The sequence below is a fragment of the Bos indicus genome, chromosome 9 (genome assembly GCF_029378745.1).
Source record: "Bos indicus isolate NIAB-ARS_2022 breed Sahiwal x Tharparkar chromosome 9, NIAB-ARS_B.indTharparkar_mat_pri_1.0, whole genome shotgun sequence".
Classification (NCBI taxonomy): Eukaryota; Metazoa; Chordata; class Mammalia; order Artiodactyla; family Bovidae; genus Bos; species Bos indicus.
This window is the reverse complement of record NC_091768.1, coordinates 69,795,633-69,812,744: the sequence shown is the minus strand read 5'-3', so window position 1 is coordinate 69,812,744 and position 17,112 is coordinate 69,795,633. Positions and strand designations below refer to the sequence as shown.

The window sequence follows — 17,112 nt, the reverse complement described above, 5'->3', positions numbered from 1 at the left end:
TTCTGCCATGAGGGTGGTGTCATCTGCATATCTAAGGTTATAGATATTTCTTCGGGCAATCTTGATTCCAGCTTGTGCTTCAACTAGCCTGGCATTTCTCATGATGTACTCTGCATATAAGTTAAATAAGCAGAGTGACAATATACAGGCTTGATATACTCCTTTGTCCTAATTTGATGGGCTTCCCTGGTGGTTCAGACGGTAAAGCGTCTGCCTGCAATGAGGGAGACCCCGGTTCAATCCCTGGGTCAGGAAGATCCCTCGAGAAGTTAATGGCAACCTACTCCAATATTCTTGCTTGGAAAATTCGTGGATTGAGGAGCCCGGTGGGTTACAGTCCACGGAGTCGCAAAGAGTCGGACACGACTTCGCTTTCGCTTTCCTTTTCCCAATTTGGAACCAGTCCGTTGTTCTATGTCCGGTTCTGTTGCTTCTTGACATGCATACAGATTTCTCAGGCGGCGCTGCCTTAGGCTGGAGGTTTCACTTGGGGGCGCTCGCATCTGGCTCGTGGATCGTGCTTCTCACAGGCGGAACCATCTGGCTGGGTCTCTTGTTTCTGTGGGCGCCATAGTCAGCGCACACCCAGCGCTCCAGGCTTCCGTGCGGGTTCCGGCTGATTGCTGGGCCCGGGAGGGGACAGTGCCGGTTTGGCGCCCAAGGAAAAAGTTGACCCCGGCGAGTGGAAGTTACCTGCAGCGTCTCCGGCCCTCTGCCCGTCCATTGACGGAGCTCGGGCCTGACCCGTGCCGCGCTCCTGGAGTCCAAGGAAGGCGAGGGTGATGGTCCAGATGGAGACGCAACTACAGAGCATTTTTGAGGAGGTGGTGGTGAGTGGAACTGCCAGGGATCCTGGGCGATGACTGTGTGAGGGGGTGGCTGGGGAGTAGCGGCTCAAGAAATCTGGCCCACGCAACCTCTCCCCACCTCTTCCTTGTTGTGACATCGAGTATGTGTGCAAGGGTTGAGCGATTCTCAAACTGCTGTCAAATTCAGTCTCATTTGAAATCCACAACACCCTTTGTTACAGACCAAGCAGGTGGGTATTGTTTGTTTCTCCTCGTTGCTGATAAGGTGATTTGCCCTATGTTGCACTGTATTATTTTGCTCGGGGAGGCCCCTCTCTCTCCCTTAAAATTAAAAAAAAAAGAAAAATCATGTTGTTTACTTTTTTTTTTTTTTTAACAGAAAACGGAGATTATAGAAGAGGCTTTCCCTGGGTGAGTGTATACATGGCAGATCTTTGAGTTTTTACCTGATGGTATCTTTGTAAGATTTTCTTTAGATCTGTCTTGGAGGTTTATAAGATCTACTATTCTGCTTATGTTGAATTACATTTTTAATACTAGTGGCAAATAATTCGATTTTTGTTTTTTAGCATGTTTATGGACACCCCTGAAGATGAAAAAACAAAACTTATTAGCTGTTTAGGGGCCTTCAGACAATTTTGGGCTGGTCTTTCTCAGGTGAGCACTGCATGTTTAATACAGTCAGCTGATGATTTTTGGCCCTTTATTTTTTTACACTTACTTTGATGTTGCTGTTAAGATTTTTCTGGAAAAGGGGAAATAAAATTGTCATCATCTTTTATTTGTCTATTCTGGCTTCCGTTCGTTTCAACTTGTATTCTTCCAGTAGAGAATCTATATTGAAAAATCAAGTTGACCATAGCACAGTGTGAGTTGTTTTTATAAATCTCTCCCAAGTTAGATTACATAAAACCATTTTCATCCTATTCTGATTTATTTAGTGCACTTCAGAACAACTGTGTTAGGAGTTGTAATGGATAAAAACTTCATTCATTTAATCAGCAAAGGAACTGGTCCAGCATTGATACAAAGATATTATAATAAAGATACTATAGTAAAGATATAAAGATGCCACAGTAAGGATCCAAAGATACTTTAACAAAATTGAGGCAAGTACAGTAAAACTTAATAACAAAGAGCATTCACCAGAAACTAAAGCCTTGTAAAAGATAAAATGTTTGAACCTTAAAGAATTCATGATCCAGTAGTATATTATTACCTTCTTATGATGCCTTATAAGTAGGAAAATGAGAACTGTTTACAGTTGAGCCACTAGTGACTAAGACTCACTACTCAGAAATGAATTGCATAGCTGCAGTACATTCGTTCTTTTACATTTCTTTTACTTTTGATTATTTTCTAATATATTCATATGATACAAAATGTGAAGAGGTGCCAAAAGTTCTACCCAATGAGTAAGATTATCTGCCTTCTGCTTCTCTTAGCTTAGTCATTTGTTTCTTTTTCTGTCTGCATTCAGTGTTTCCAGTTTATGTTTCCTTCTGGAGTGTTTAATGCATAGAATCATTGTTATAGAATGTCTGTATGCCATATACATTATTTATTAGCACCTTGCTTTTTCCCTCTTAAGTTCTCAAATTGATATAATTTTATATCAATCCATTTAAAGTTACTTCTGTCCTCTTTCTTTCTTCAGTTCAGTTCAGTTCAGTCGCTGAGTCGTGTCCGACTCTGCGACCCCATGAATTGCAGCACGCCAGGCCTCCCTGTCCATCACCAACTCCTGGAGTTAGAGCAGCATTAAATCCTAATATATGGCTGCACCATCCTTTATTTAACCAGTCCCCCCGAATCCCAGGGACAGAGGATTCGGTAGGAGGCCGTCTATGGGGTCACGCAGAGTCGGACACGACTGAAGCGACTTAGCAGCAGCACCATGTGATAGGTTGCTTCTTACCTTTTTCTCTGTAAATAATACTATAATGAATAGTTTTAGGCAGGGGACACAGAATATATTATTGCTGGGTCAGAGGATATTTCTATGTGTAGTTTTTATAAAAATAATCTAATAGCTTCCATAAGGGTTTTACCAATTTATCCTCCCACTAGCAATATATCAGTGGGATATATATTGCTATTCCCTCAAGCCTCACAATAGCGTGTTATTGAGCTTTTTGATCTTTACCAGTCTAAAACATGAGAAATTTTATCTAAGTGTAGTTTTATTTTGCATTTCTGTGAGTGAGATTGAACATCTTACATCTTTCTAACATTTTAATGTTTTAATAATTGATTAAACACTGTATGATTTAAGATAAAACCCTTGTCTTCAAGAATTTTGTTTTCTGACAGAGGATCCAGGAAGAAAATAAGTATTTCTAAACCAGCACTATTTATTCAGCAATAGAAATGTGTATGAGGGACAGTGGTAGCACAGAGCAGGACATCTTTAGAATATTCTGGAAGGTAATCTTTGATTTGGGCACCACATTTTGGTATCAGATTTAAAGTTTTGCAGATCTAGAAATTGGATATGTCATTAGTTCATAACTGATTTGGCTCTTAGGGATCAGATTCACTAAATTCTCATGAGGCTGATGTACTAATTCATAGTGGATTTTTCCTCCAGTGACAGGGATATTTATATCTGCCATTAAGGGCACTGCTTACAGTGCCTTGCACAGTCTTTGCTAGACTTTTTTGTTGATCATGAATATGTTAATAAAATCATACTCTTTTTGGAGGTCCCATATAGTAAAAATGGTGGAAGTTTTAATCTATATAATCGTGTGATTTTAAGCTTAATATAACTCAGCTACTACATCTGAATTTTTTCAGTTCTTTTTAAATTGTTTTCATCCATTAATTTATAATGAAGTATCTCACTCATAGTCTTCATGTATACTCCCAGATGCTATTAGCTTTTTGTTACTTATAAAATATAAGTTTAGACCTAAAATGTGATCATTTTCTAATTTTCCAGGAATCTCATGAACAGTGCATCCAGTGGATTGTTAAATTCATTCATGGCCAGCATAGTCCTAAAAGAATTTCTTTTCTTTATGACTGCTTAGCAATGGCAGTCGAGACTGGTCTCCTTCCACCCAGGTATGGTTAATGATGAATATGAGCAATCTAAAAATTTTCTTTTTTTTAATTAATGTTTAGAAATTGGTTGAGGTGGTTGTTGTAAAAGGATAAGAGAATAAAGAAGGCAGTTACAGTCAACAAAAAGTGCTTCATAGTATCTCAGTTTTCATTTTGAGGATGCAATATTCTTAAAATTGTATACTTCAGGTGCTCAAAACCAGGCAGGCTTTGCCTTTTAGCCCAGGGATTAAAATCACTCACTTTGACAAGCTTTTTCAGGTAGTGTTTGTTGTATTTGTTATAGTCACTGATTTGTTTGTTGAATTTTTTAGATTCCACATATAAGTGATGTCATATAGTATTTGTCTTTCTCTGTCTGACTTATTTCACTTAGCATTATACTCTTCCAGTCTGTCTATGTTATTGCAAATGGCAAAATTTCATTCTTTTTTTGTGGATGAGTAGTACACTGTGTGTGTATGTGTGTGTGTGTGTGTGTGAGAGAGAGAGGGACATCTTTACCCATTCATCTGTTGAGGGACACTTAGGTTGCTTTCTTATCTTGGCGATTATAAATAATGCTGCTATGACTATTGGGATGTGTGTATCTTTTCAGATTAGTGTTTTTGTATTTTTTAGTTATATACCCAGGAGTGAAATTCCTGGGTCAGTTCCAGTTAACTTTTGCTGGATGATGAATTGCCTCAATACTTCATGGCTTAAAACAGTAATAATCCTTTTATTATTAACATTCACGATTACAGTGCTTGCTTGGACAAGGAGTAGGAAGGATTTTCTCAGGTTTTGTGTTTGCAGTCGGATGGTGGCTATGACTGGAGTCATGACAAAGATTTTCCCATTCATATGCCTAACTGTCACCTGAGACATCAGCTGGCACTATTGGCCAGAACCTACATATGCCTTCTCTGTGTGACCTTGACTTTCTCACAGTGTAGTGGAGTCCAGGAGCAAGCCTTCATAAGAGGGCTAGGCAGAAGCTGTATCACTTTGCCTTGAAAGCCTTTCCATTTGCCAGTCTTGGACCTGCCCAAACCGAGGGATAGATTTTTTTTCTACCCTTTTGACACTGATACTCTTCCTGGGAGCAGCATCAATATCACATTTTAGAAGAGTATGTGGGGTCAAAAGTCTTATTGCAGCCGTCTTGGAAAAACACAGTTTGCCACTAATTGGTTAATGATACACATTTAACCAATAGCTTTTGGTACATTTCTTTCTAGCAAAAATATAACATAATTAATATTACTTAGTTCTACTTTGGAGAAGGCAATGGCACCCCATTCCAGTATTCTTGCCTGGAAAATCCCATGGACAGAGGAGCCTGGTAGGCTGCAGTCCATGGGGTCCCTAAGAGTCGGACACGACTGAGCGACTTCCTTTTCACTTTCATGCATTGGAGAAGGAAATGGCAAGCCACTCCAGTGTTCCTGCCTGGAGAATCCCAGGGATGGGGGAGCCTGGTGTGCTTCTGTCTGTGGGGTTGCACAGAGTTGGACAGGGCTGAAGCGACTTAGCAGCAGGAGCAGTTCTATTTTAGGACTTCCCTGGTGGCTCAAGATGGTAAGGAGTCTCCTTTGGGTTTAGTTCTACTTTGGGTTTAGTCTTTCATATAAGTAAAAAATATAAAATGCTTTATGTAATTTTTTTGAAAGTGTGCTTGAGTAATGTACCTTTATGACAATTATTAACACTTACTGTGACAAATATAATATCCAGAGTTTGTGGACCTTGGCTATTAGAGAACTTACAAAAATCCTGTCTTGTAACTGGAATGGGTATTCCTTTTTTCTAGGATGGTTTGTGAATCCCTGATAAACTCTGACACACTTGAATGGGAAAGAACACAGCTTTGGGCCTTAACATTTAAACTGGTTCGGAAAATAATTGGAGGGGTGGATTACAAGGTATTTTTTTTTCCGATTATAAAAAGTAACTGCTGTCAGATATGATTAATTTTTCAGTGTATATTAGTTTCACATAAAAGAAATGAAGTGGAAGCATTTATAAAATCTGTCTCTTTTTTGTTGTATTTCCTGAAGGAGTTTAAAATCGCCCAGTGTTTCCCACAGCTCTCTGCTGCTCTCCCAACATTCTTAAAAGTGCAGGTGGCTGATAAACTTCTATGACAAGTAGGGAGTCACCAAGCAGACTCGGTTCTCTCATGCCTTATCTCTCAGATCTTATGATGTCGGGGCCCCTTTCCAATGGAAGGGCATAGAGCAGGGAGGTGTGGAATTGAGAAGGGATGCAGGCATCAGCTAACAAAGGCAGCAAATCCTGCTTCACCTTGGCCACCTTGGACACTGTCATTCCTTAACTGGTGTCTTCAGCACTCTGCTCTTCACCAAAACCAACAGCATACACTCTCTAATTGTGTCTCATAACACAGCTCAGGAGTTCCACAGCTGCAGAAGCTTCTGCTTCATTCAAGCCACTTTAGTTATTTTCTCTTGAAAGACTTGCAGATACCTGACCCTGTGCATTATATCTGTATTTCCACTGATCTCAAATGATTTAACTGATAATTATTGGCCAGAGTCATGATTTCATACAAAATTAGTTCTAAGAAGCCTTTTCTGATTATTTTCTATTTACTTGTACTTCACTTTCCTTAGCAGGTTAATATATAGTTTTTACTTCCTTATTTGTATGGTGCTTCATAATTGTTTCTTTCATGTATATGTTCTATCTTTTACAAGACTGATCACATAGTTTATACTACGAATGAAATGTCTTCTCTGTGTATTAGATTCTTCTCTGAAATAATGCAACTGGTAATAGATCTGAATAGATGACCAGTTAGCAGAATAGCCTTATTGGCTAAGTTTGAGGGGTTAAAGTATGTGATGGATGATGAGAAAGAGGGAATGAAGTTAGAATATATACCAAAAGGAAGGTGCAGAAAAGGTTGTCTGCCAAAAAGTTGAATATTTATTGTCCATGTTTTTCAGAGTATTTTCAAGTTCTTCCAAATATATTTTTGTCTGTTAAGCTCAAATTAAACTTTTTGGTCCCTCGTAATAATAGAAACTTTTCTAATGTTATGAAGGTGAGAAAAGCTGAACGGAACGTGAAAAGTTTAATTTTTATCTATAAGTGACTTCCTTTGTTCATTCATATGGCAAGCCAGTCTTCAGAATTCTGCTTTGGAATATGATGCTTCTCTTGGGTTAACATTAGGGGTTTGAATGTTAGCTTTGTTTCAGAAAAATTAAAAGTGTGACTTTGAGGGTTACATATTTTTCCAAGTATATAATCTTGAAAGCTTTAGGCATTTTAACCGGCACCTGGGACTTTTAAAAAATTTAATCTATGACTTTTTGTTCTATCAGGGTGTTCGAGATCTCTTAAAAGTGATTTTGGAGAAAATCTTGACAATTCCCAATACAGTGAGCTCAGCTGTTGTACAGCAGCTTTTGGCAGCAAGAGAGGTAATTTAAACTTGTCTGCAATTCATTGATCATCTCCTAAAGATGTCTAGTTTTATAGTTCTATGCTTTTAAAATTTACAGTAGTTTGTAAAATGTTCCATTTCTTCTACAAAATTCATATTTTAAAGGTACAGTTTCACTTCCACTGTATTTCCAAAGGAAATTTTGTTTTAATTCATAGTTTTTAATTATGAAAACAACAATATTGATATTATTGTATCTTCAACCATTATAAGATGTTGTCCTATGGGCCACTTTAAAGATCTTTGTGCTTTGTACCTAATGTTGCAAGAATTGTTATTTTAGTCTGTGCCTTCCGGTTGGTTTTAGTAACTCAGTCGTTTCCGACTCTTTGTGATACTATGGAGTGTAGCTTGCCAGGCTGCCCTGTCCATAGGATTCTCCAGGCAAGAATACTGGAGTGGGTTGCCATTCTCTTCTCTAGGGCATCTTCCCGACCCAGGGATCGAACTTTGGTCTCCTGCATTTCAGGCGTATTCTTTACCACCTGACCCAACAGGGAAGTCTACCAATATTTAATGCATGTTCAGTGTTACTTGCTATCAGGAATCTAGTCTGTTATTTACTATCAGCAATCATTGTATTAATCTTCATTTTTAGATATTCACATTTAAAGGAATTCTTATGTTATATTTAAGCCAACTGAATCCATGAAATAATATCTCTACTTTTTAAATATCATTGTTGTTGGATTTAAAGGGCACATCTGTGGGACTATTCAAAATAATAACATAGCCCTTTTGTGTTTCCTAGGTTATAGCATATATCTTGGAAAGAAATGCTTGTTTACTACCAGCATATTTTGCAGTCACAGAGATCAGGAAACTATATCCTGAGGGAAAACTTCCACATTGGGTAAATTTGATGTTTTTTAAAAAATTTTTAATAGAAATTTTTATTAAAAATTATTATATTAATCTGATTTTTTGTGTGCTTATTTTTTAATGGTCACTTTATCCTTAGATAATATGTGATTTTTTTTATGATGCATTTCTTTCATTTTTCTGCTATCCTGTTGAGATAGTTTATATATATATCATTTCATAAAATATACACAGCTTCATCAAATAGCTAAGGACATGGTGCTATGACCTGGCTTAATTCAGGGATAAATGAACTGGCAAGTAATTGTTTAGGAGGACATGAAAGAGAACTAACCTTTCAGTAGTTTTACGTGCCCGGAACGGTACTAAATCTTTACGTGTTATCTCGTTTTATGTAAATGATTCTTATATTCAGAGCATCTTGATTTTATTTTTCTACTTACTTGTTTTCATTTTATTTTGTTTTAGTTACTTGGAAACCTGGTATCAGACTTTGTGGATACCTTCAGGCCAACAGCAAGGATAAACTCCATTTGTGGTAAGATTATAATTTAAAATATTCTAAATAGTACCTGATTTTTAGTGAGCTGACTACTGAACCAAGTTGATGGATGAAATCTTATACGTGTCTTGGTGACTTGCCATTTTAGTATAACTCTACGCTACGCTATGCTAAGTCACTTCAGTCATGTCCGACTCTGTGCAACCCCATAGACAGCAGCCCACCAGGTTCCCCCGTCCCTGGGATTCTCCAGGCAAGAACACTGGAGTGGATTGCCATTTCCTTCTCCAATGCTTGAAAGTGAAAAGTGAAAGTGAAGTCGCTCAGTCGTGTCTGACTCTTAGCGACCCCATGGACTGCTGCCTACCAGGCTCCTCCATCCATGGGATTTTCCAGGCAAGAGTACTGGAGTGGGGTGCCATTGCCTTCTCTGAGTATATCACTTTTCACTTTCATGCATTGGAGAAGGAAATGGCAACCCACTCCAGTGTTCTTGCCTGGAGAATCCCAGGGACGGGGGAGCCTGGTGGGCTGCGGTCTCTGGGGTCGCACAGAGTCGGACACGACTGAAGCGACTCAGCAGCAGCAGCAGCAGAGTATAACTCTACTCCCCAGGCACCTGGAAGTCTCAGCAGATCTGTCTCTCTGGCTGTAGCACACCACACTGTTTGACTCCCAGCCCCTTCCAGTTCATACCTTTGCCCTGTATATAATTTCTTTTGTTTTCCACTTGTTTCATGTTTATTAGAGTCTCTGAATTTCCTTTTAAAAATAAGCACATGATTTACAGTTTTTACAGTTCTCATATGTATATTCCTGAATTACTTCTAGAAATCATGGTAACCTTAGAACAGCCTGGGATTATAGACCCTTATTTAATCAATGACCAAGTTTTAGCACTTTCTGTGAGTCATTTACTATTCTGGGCACTGGAAATACAAAAAGGAAATGAAAAGGACACTAGACCAATAATTCTTAGGCTTTTAGCTTTCATAACTGAGAGGATATTGACATCATTTGATGAATTATGGAAAGTGGTGCAGGTTTGAGAAGAGAGGATGAATTTAGTTTATGTTATATTGAACTTAAGGTGCCTGTATGACATCCCAGTGACAACATTTATCAGGCATTGGATACATGAACTGATTAATGGTCATATACTACATCTAAGGCCTCTAGGAACATCATGTTTAAAGTTACTTAGTTTGACCTGAGATTAAAGGTCTGTAAACTTTTTCTATAAATGGTGATACAACAGATATTTTGGCATTGTGGGCTATGCATTCTTACAGCTACTCAACTCTGCCATTAGCGTGCAAAGGAATAGCATTCCAGTAAAACTTAATGAGAGCAGGTGGATTTGGTTCATGGATTGTAGCTTGCTGAACTCTGTCCCTGGACAAATGCAACATTTGTGAGTTTGGAAGTTTTGCACAATTTGGTCTTTAACCAGCTGGGCTAAAAATATTCAAAGAAAATCCCCAGACTTCTAGCTAATCAAAACATATTTTTAACCAGTGCCTGGTTCAGCATGATATTCAGCATGATATTCATTAACATTAACCAGTGCCTGGTTCAGCATGATATTCATTAAATTTGTAGAGTGAATGAAGGACTAGACATTGCTATGTTCACATTTATTTAGAAGCATTTTTTGTAATACCTACAGGCCGTTGCAGCCTTCTACCAGTTGTAAATAATTCGGGTGCCATTTGTAATTCATGGAAATTGGACCCTACAACTCTCCGTTTTCCTTTGAAAGGCCTTTTGCCATATGATAAGGTATGTTGCTCAATATGATGGAGCTTTTGATCCATCAGAGTCTTCATCCAAGATTATATATTATGTAATGCTAAATTGTCTCTTCATAGACTGAAAAAGTAAATATTCAATGAAAGATAGTTTATAACCATAAACTATGGTTTATGTCATATGATTTCAGGATCCAAGTTTAGCCTGTGGTTTGTGATATTATGGTGTTTATGTTCCAGTGGTCCACTTCCTGGCAAAGTACTTCGTGTTAGATAATTGAATTTTTAAATTGATTCCTTGTTTTCACATTTCCTTTACAAAGCAAGGACTAAACATGAATTTGCAGTGTCCCTAAAACTTGAAGAGTGAGCCTCCTTATTTGTTGCATTTTTTTCAAAAGGGGAGAGGTGGGGAAGGACAAAAGTAGAGTAGAAATTTCTCAAGGAGAAAAATCCACATATATCCATAATATGAAATATGAGATATAGACATAAAGCTTTGATGAAACACATTGGCAGATTTATCTTAGTATCTTGGGGTTTGGAGGGATGACAGAGCAGGTTAAAGGGAGGGCCAGATAGTGTTCTGTAAATGTTTCATGTCAAAAATGATGTAGAGAGTGATTGGGAGACTTACCCCAAAGTGAAGGAGGATAAAATAGTACAGCTAAGGTGACAGTTCACAGCTCTTGGGATACTAGTCAGCAATACTTTGAAAGATAAAAAAGTGATAAACTAAGTGGAATGTACAATCATAGCAGTAATAAAAACAGATAAACTTACTGTGTACTTCCTATATGCCAGGCCCAGTTTTAAGAACTTCACTTCATAACAACTTTTATTCTTAAACTATCATCTTACTATTTCCACTATCCGGGTGATGAAACTGAGACACAGCGTGGGGTGTTAACTTTTCAAACAGTATCGTCAGGATTTGAACTCAGATAATCTGAGTCGGAATCTACACTATAAATCCCTGTGCTGTCAAGTCATTTGTCCTCCCGAATCTGGAAATGATGTTTACGTTTATACTTACAGAAGAATGGTTAGAAACTGCCTCCTTTCCTCTTTGATAGATTTCTGGGCAGAAAATCCATTCCTTACAGTGATGCTTAAGACTTTCACATGACTGTGGCCGAAGCCATTCCTAAAGTTTTCTCTATGACCATGAGCAAGTCCCTTCAACTCAGTTACATCATTTATCAAATGAAGGGTGGGAGCAGATTAATGTAAACACTAAAATCCTTTGATTTTTTCCCACTAGATACTGCCTACTGTGTGAAGGTAACAAGAGCCTTTAGAGGATTTTTTTATCCCAATTTCAAATTTTTTGAATGAACATTAACTCTGATCTTGAAGCAATGATTTTCTTTATTTTCTTTAAAGGATCTGTTTGAACCACAGACTGCTTTGTTGAGATATGTTTTGGAGCAGCCTTATTCCAGGGATATGGTCTGCAATATGCTAGGTTTAAATAAGCAGGTACTGTACTGTGCTGGAAACCTAGTAAATTCTGCATAGAATCTGCACTATTCTTTTCTCTTTTCTTTGCTATAGCTAACTGAGCAAAACAGTTAAGAACTATTTGATGATTTTTTAAACTATATTGTTTATTAAGTAATATATTGTTTCTATCATTTATATATTGCTTTAAGAATGTTTAAATTAAAAAGGAGATATTTTAAAAGTTGGTTTATTTTGCATTGCTTTTTTTTCTATAAGGCCAGTTTCAAGTATACCTTGTGCCAGAGAAACCTACACATGACTTAACCATAATTTTTGACTTTTTTTTTTGTTTGGGTGTCTATTTTTATAACCCTTGGTATCTTCAGCATGGCCTCAATTGCTGGTTTTTTGGTTTTTTTTCTTTTTGGTGTATGTTTTTGGTGGTTTGACATGTGGGCGGGTTTGTGCTGACTCTGGGTTCCTTGAGGCTGGCCTCATAGTCACTGTTTTGTCTTTTCTTTTTTTCTTCCTTTATTTTTGTTCTGTCCTGTCTTGTCCTGCCCATCCTCCAATGCTCTAGACCTTGAACATTGCTCAGGTATGTTCACAACCTTACTGTTGTATTGTGACTAACGATACGCTGGCCGCTTTGTAGCCACTGATTCCATTTAGAGAATACATGTATGGTCGGGGCTTGAAATTGGCAGGACCATGCTGAGACCAAGGCCACTAAAATGAATTTCTTCTTGGGATATGAGAGTTGTTTTTGGTGGATTGTTTTTGGTTTTGGTTTTTGGTGTTTGTTTGTTTTTTGTTTTTTGTTTTTAAATATTCTTTTTTTTTTTTTTTTTAAATCAAGAGACAACACCTGGCATTTGATAAAGCCTGTCATTTTTTGATGAGTTGTTTTTCCTTCCCACTCCATTTTACTGTTTTTCCTACTTTAGGGCTAAAGCTAGCCTGGTGGAATTTTCAGAGATGGAAAGATTTGTGGTGGCCTTTATCTTTCCAGATAATTAAAACATAAACAAACAACGACATCAATAAAAATACCTGCCTTGCTTTGCCTAAAAACAAAAACAAATTAAAAACAAAACAAAAAAAGAGAAAAAAACAGTTTAACAGAGATACGTTACTTTTACAAGTTGGAGTGGTAAGCGTCACATGGGGAAGTTTTTTTGGAAACGTGGAGATTGACTAAGAAATGTCACACTCTTAGGTGACCCCACACCTGCTTGACAAACACCCTTCTTTGTCAGTCTTTGCCGGAAGTGACCCCCTCCTGGAGTGAGCGCCTCTCAGTGGAAGCCCACCTGTGGCAGGAGGAACACGAAATGGCCAGACTTTATGAAACGAACTCTTATACATTCCCAAGTCTGTTCCAGGACTTTTCACCTTTGAGATTTTAAGCAAAATAGTGATTCTAATTATTTTTGTTAAAAATTTTTGAGCCCAGCATATTAAAATAGACCAGCTTTTTGATTTTAATAAGACGTTCTTGTCCAAGTTGTATAAAATAGCGTTGCTGTTTGCAATACTATAGTGAAGGTTGTGCCAGTGCTTCCATTTATAAAGCCCTATTTTTAAGGACATATAGCTTGGCCATAAAACTTGCTCAGTGTTGAAACTTTGCATGCCAAACCTCACCCTAGTAGCAGTATCTCTTTTATTATTTTAAGTTTTTTCTTCTGAAAAATTTACCAAGTCTTCTTGTTTGGACAAGCCTTTGTTCATGTGAAACTGAAACTGCTTCACAGCACAGTAGCTGACAGTTACCTCACATAACCTGTCAGTGTAACATCTTAAACACCAAGTCATTAACTCTGATGAGCTTTCACTTGAGTTAGAGGTAAGTATTCAGTTAACCTTGAAAGAATGCTTTCATGCTGTCTTAAACCTAATTTTTGCAATAAACTTTAAGGCATACTTGACTCAGGTTTTTTTTGCAGTTTGGTGAATAAACATACCCATGGTCATTTGAATCCCGCCCCCCAGATATCCTTAGCCATCCTTAACTTTTTGCTTTTGGAGGGCAGCTCTTCTTAAACGAGAAACTGATGAAATTTAGAGAAGGATATTTCTGATCTGATCCTTTTAATAACAAGTTTCAACCTAAAAAAAGTTTATGACTAAGACATAAATCCGTAAAAAATAAAGTTTATAATGGAAATGCTGACAGAACATTATTAGTATTGATCCCACTGTAGTGTAAACATTGTCAAAAGTTCACAATTCATCAGTAATTGTTTTGGTAGAAAACACTGTAGTGAGTGGATTTGTAAATGTAAGCTTTATGCCGAATTGACATATTATTTTTACCACCTAGAAAGTAGGGTGGAAAATGAGAGCACACTGTATAAGAAGCATATGACTAAAAATTAACAAGTTATCATATCTGTTATCATTACAGAACTATATCCAGCACTATACTTTCTTATCCTTTCTCTAGCAATGCAATAATTTACTTAAAGCTTTGAAACCTTTTAAGAGCTGTCCATATTGTATTTTCCAGTAGGAATTGGGCTATGGTACTTTATCCTAAAATCGGTTGCATTCAGAAGGTCATAAATAGCCCAGTTCTGTGACCAGTAGGGTAGAGTGTTCACAGTGGAAAAATCCTGTTTTGTGTGTTTGCACAACAGTTTGTGTTCCTTCTCCTGAAAAAGAGCATTACAAAACAGATTCATTCCTCAAGCTCTTAGATGTGGTGGTGTATGAACTCTGGCAGTGCTAAGATAGTGAAGTACTAGACTGATCATTCAGTTTATCCTTAAAAGGCACCATTGAAAGTGGTATTAACTGACAGGGGACTCCAGTTCTGGTTGGTAGAGAATATGATAAATGAAATACAAAGAGATTTTTTCTTCCCAAGTTGTCCTGAATAAATACTGCTTTAAAATTAATTTCTATCTCTGAAATAATGGTTTTTAAATTAACCAATGCCTACCTAAATGTGTGGGCTTCCAAAGAACCCACCTGCCAGCGCAGGAGACAAGAAACACAGGTTCGATCCTTGGGTTGGGAAGATTCCCTGGAAGAGGGCATGGCAACCCACTACAATATTCTTGACTAGAGAATCCCATGGACAGAGGAGCCTCGTGGGCTACAGTCCATGGGGTCTCAAAGAGTCGGACACAACTGAAGCAACTTAGAATGCACACACCTAATTACAATATGTTAAAATTGTACCACATAAGCAGTACCAAAACCATTACATGGAAATATCAGGGGCCACTTAATATAGGATATGGTTACTAAGACTGAAAGCATTATCATTTGCCATTTTAAATAGTGGTGGGAAAAAAATCAAGGGCATGGAGGGGATTAATATTCATGTTTCCATTAATGCCTTGTGGCTGATTTTCAGATTGAAAATCTAAAATAAGTTTCCAATACAGTTTGACCATTATGCAGAAATTAAAATGCTAAATTTAGATTCTTACTGCTAAAAAGAGGCTTTAACTAAACATTCATATATGTATGATGTAAGCTAATTCAACTTATATACCTACATCTTGAAGACTTAAATTTATGAAAGCTTTCAGCAACTTGTGAATAGTCATAGACATAGCATCCATTGGCTACCAGTCTAGTGATTGATAATTAAAGTCATTAAACTGATTTACAGATACGTTCCACTTTATAAAATAATTTGTGTGGTAGGGAGTCTTAATTTTAATGAACTTACCTTTTAGCAGTTGAAAACTAAAACAAAACGTACTCTAGTTAGCAGCACAGCTCATTTTATAATCCATACTTCTCTCTCTCTCTCTTTTTTTGGTATTATTAAAATTGGCAAGTAAAAGAGGAACGTAAGTTTAAGCTATCCCTAAGCATGGTTTGAGAACTATCCTTGGATTTAACCAGAAACACCTGGGAAACGCAGAGTTGATTTTGACAGATGTTCTTCTACCCTCAGACTAAGTAGCTGCATTTGGTGCCCTAGATATACCTGACTGATTTAACTATTAATAGAAAATTTGGGGGTAGTCTTGAGTCTTAATACATATTGAATGATTGTCAGCTTTGACTGTAAATTTCCTAGTTCTTACTTTGCCAAAATCTTAGTATTTTTGGTTTTCCTCTGAATCATGAACTCTTTGACCATAAATCACTACACTTCTAAAAATATGTAGGTTAAAATTCAGTTTTTTTAAACAAATAGCCAGTACTAACATGGAAAACTCAAAAAAAATGACCCAGGTGCTAAAAAGCAACCTTGTTTAGTTTATTCTTTTTTCCTGAAGCAGATTGATGGAAGACTGTCGTGGGTGGAGGAATAGATGACAAATTGGTTAGTTTCCAAACTAGAACCAAATTCCCATCACTAACGAAAAATTCCTACTGGAAATCCTGGCTTTACTTCTTTTCACAAATTTTTCTGACTCTCGTATACTTGGAATGATCTCACTCTAAATTTGTGTTGTCGGACACGTTTCTTAGGTTGCTGGTGGTTGGCAGAACTAGTGAATTTCAAGCCCTGTACACAGTAGTTTTGCATGCTGATTTAAGAAATAGTTTGTAGTGTTGTCTGTTGCACTTTGCTCTGCTTCATAATGATAATTACATTTGGAGGAAAAGTACTGTAGTCCCAACTGGTGGTGTTAATATTGCTCTTCGTAAAACTGTAATGTGGTTGAACTGTGATCATGGCATTGTGTTTTTGGAAAAATTATGAAACAACCATTGATGCTTACTGTTTTGGATAGATGTTTGTTTTATTTGCATGCTTTAAGGAAGTGCAGCTATATTGGAGCTTTACAAGTTTGGAGCTGGCAGAAAGCATGCAAAAGAGGGGATGCTATTCATTATGTTTTGTTTTTTTCCAAATTCGTCCCCATTTTGCATTTTTCCCCTAAATTTAAAGAAATCATATCCCTTTTTCATGGCAAAAGACTAATAATCACATCTAAAGTTTATAGGGAACGCATCTATATTAGTATTGTATTCATTAGTAAGGCTTCCAACTGCCTGGCTATTAAGTCATATAACATATTTTATTAAAATATGAAAATGGCTTAAAATATGGCTTAACATTTCTTTTGATAAAAGCTTTTGAATCACTTTACAAAGCATAAACCTTTTTGCCTCTAGAAAGGGAAGTTGCATTTTCATTTTAGTGTTTAAACTCAATTCTTTTTCTTGTTTTAGATTTTAAAATAGTCTAATTTAAAATTAAAGCTGCATAATGTTTGACTTCTAAGAGGGAAGAACATAGCTTTAACTTTAAGGTCTTTTTTTTTCTAATAGAGGAAG

General features: G+C 37.1%; 1 protein-coding gene across 2 annotated transcripts in view; it reads left to right on the top strand.

Annotated features, from left to right (window-relative positions):
* The first annotated feature begins 574 nt into the window (after positions 1-574).
* MED23 (mediator complex subunit 23) overlaps positions 575-17,112 on the top strand; it is a 43,765-nt gene continuing 27,227 nt past the window's right edge. Inside the window, exons 1-11 of one of the 2 annotated variants that reach the window (XM_019967441.2) lie at positions 575-830; positions 1,189-1,220; positions 1,379-1,466; positions 3,754-3,878; positions 5,674-5,785; positions 7,214-7,312; positions 8,087-8,188; positions 8,626-8,695; positions 10,329-10,441; positions 11,797-11,892; positions 12,437-12,454. In XM_019967441.2, the coding sequence (XP_019823000.2) occupies positions 783-830; positions 1,189-1,220; positions 1,379-1,466; positions 3,754-3,878; positions 5,674-5,785; positions 7,214-7,312; positions 8,087-8,188; positions 8,626-8,695; positions 10,329-10,441; positions 11,797-11,892; positions 12,437-12,454 (903 nt within the window). In that variant the 5' untranslated portion in view covers positions 575-782. The remainder of the gene's footprint in view (positions 831-1,188; positions 1,221-1,378; positions 1,467-3,753; positions 3,879-5,673; positions 5,786-7,213; positions 7,313-8,086; positions 8,189-8,625; positions 8,696-10,328; positions 10,442-11,796; positions 11,893-12,436; positions 12,455-17,112) is intronic. The other variant, XM_019967442.2, reaches the window with a different exon arrangement.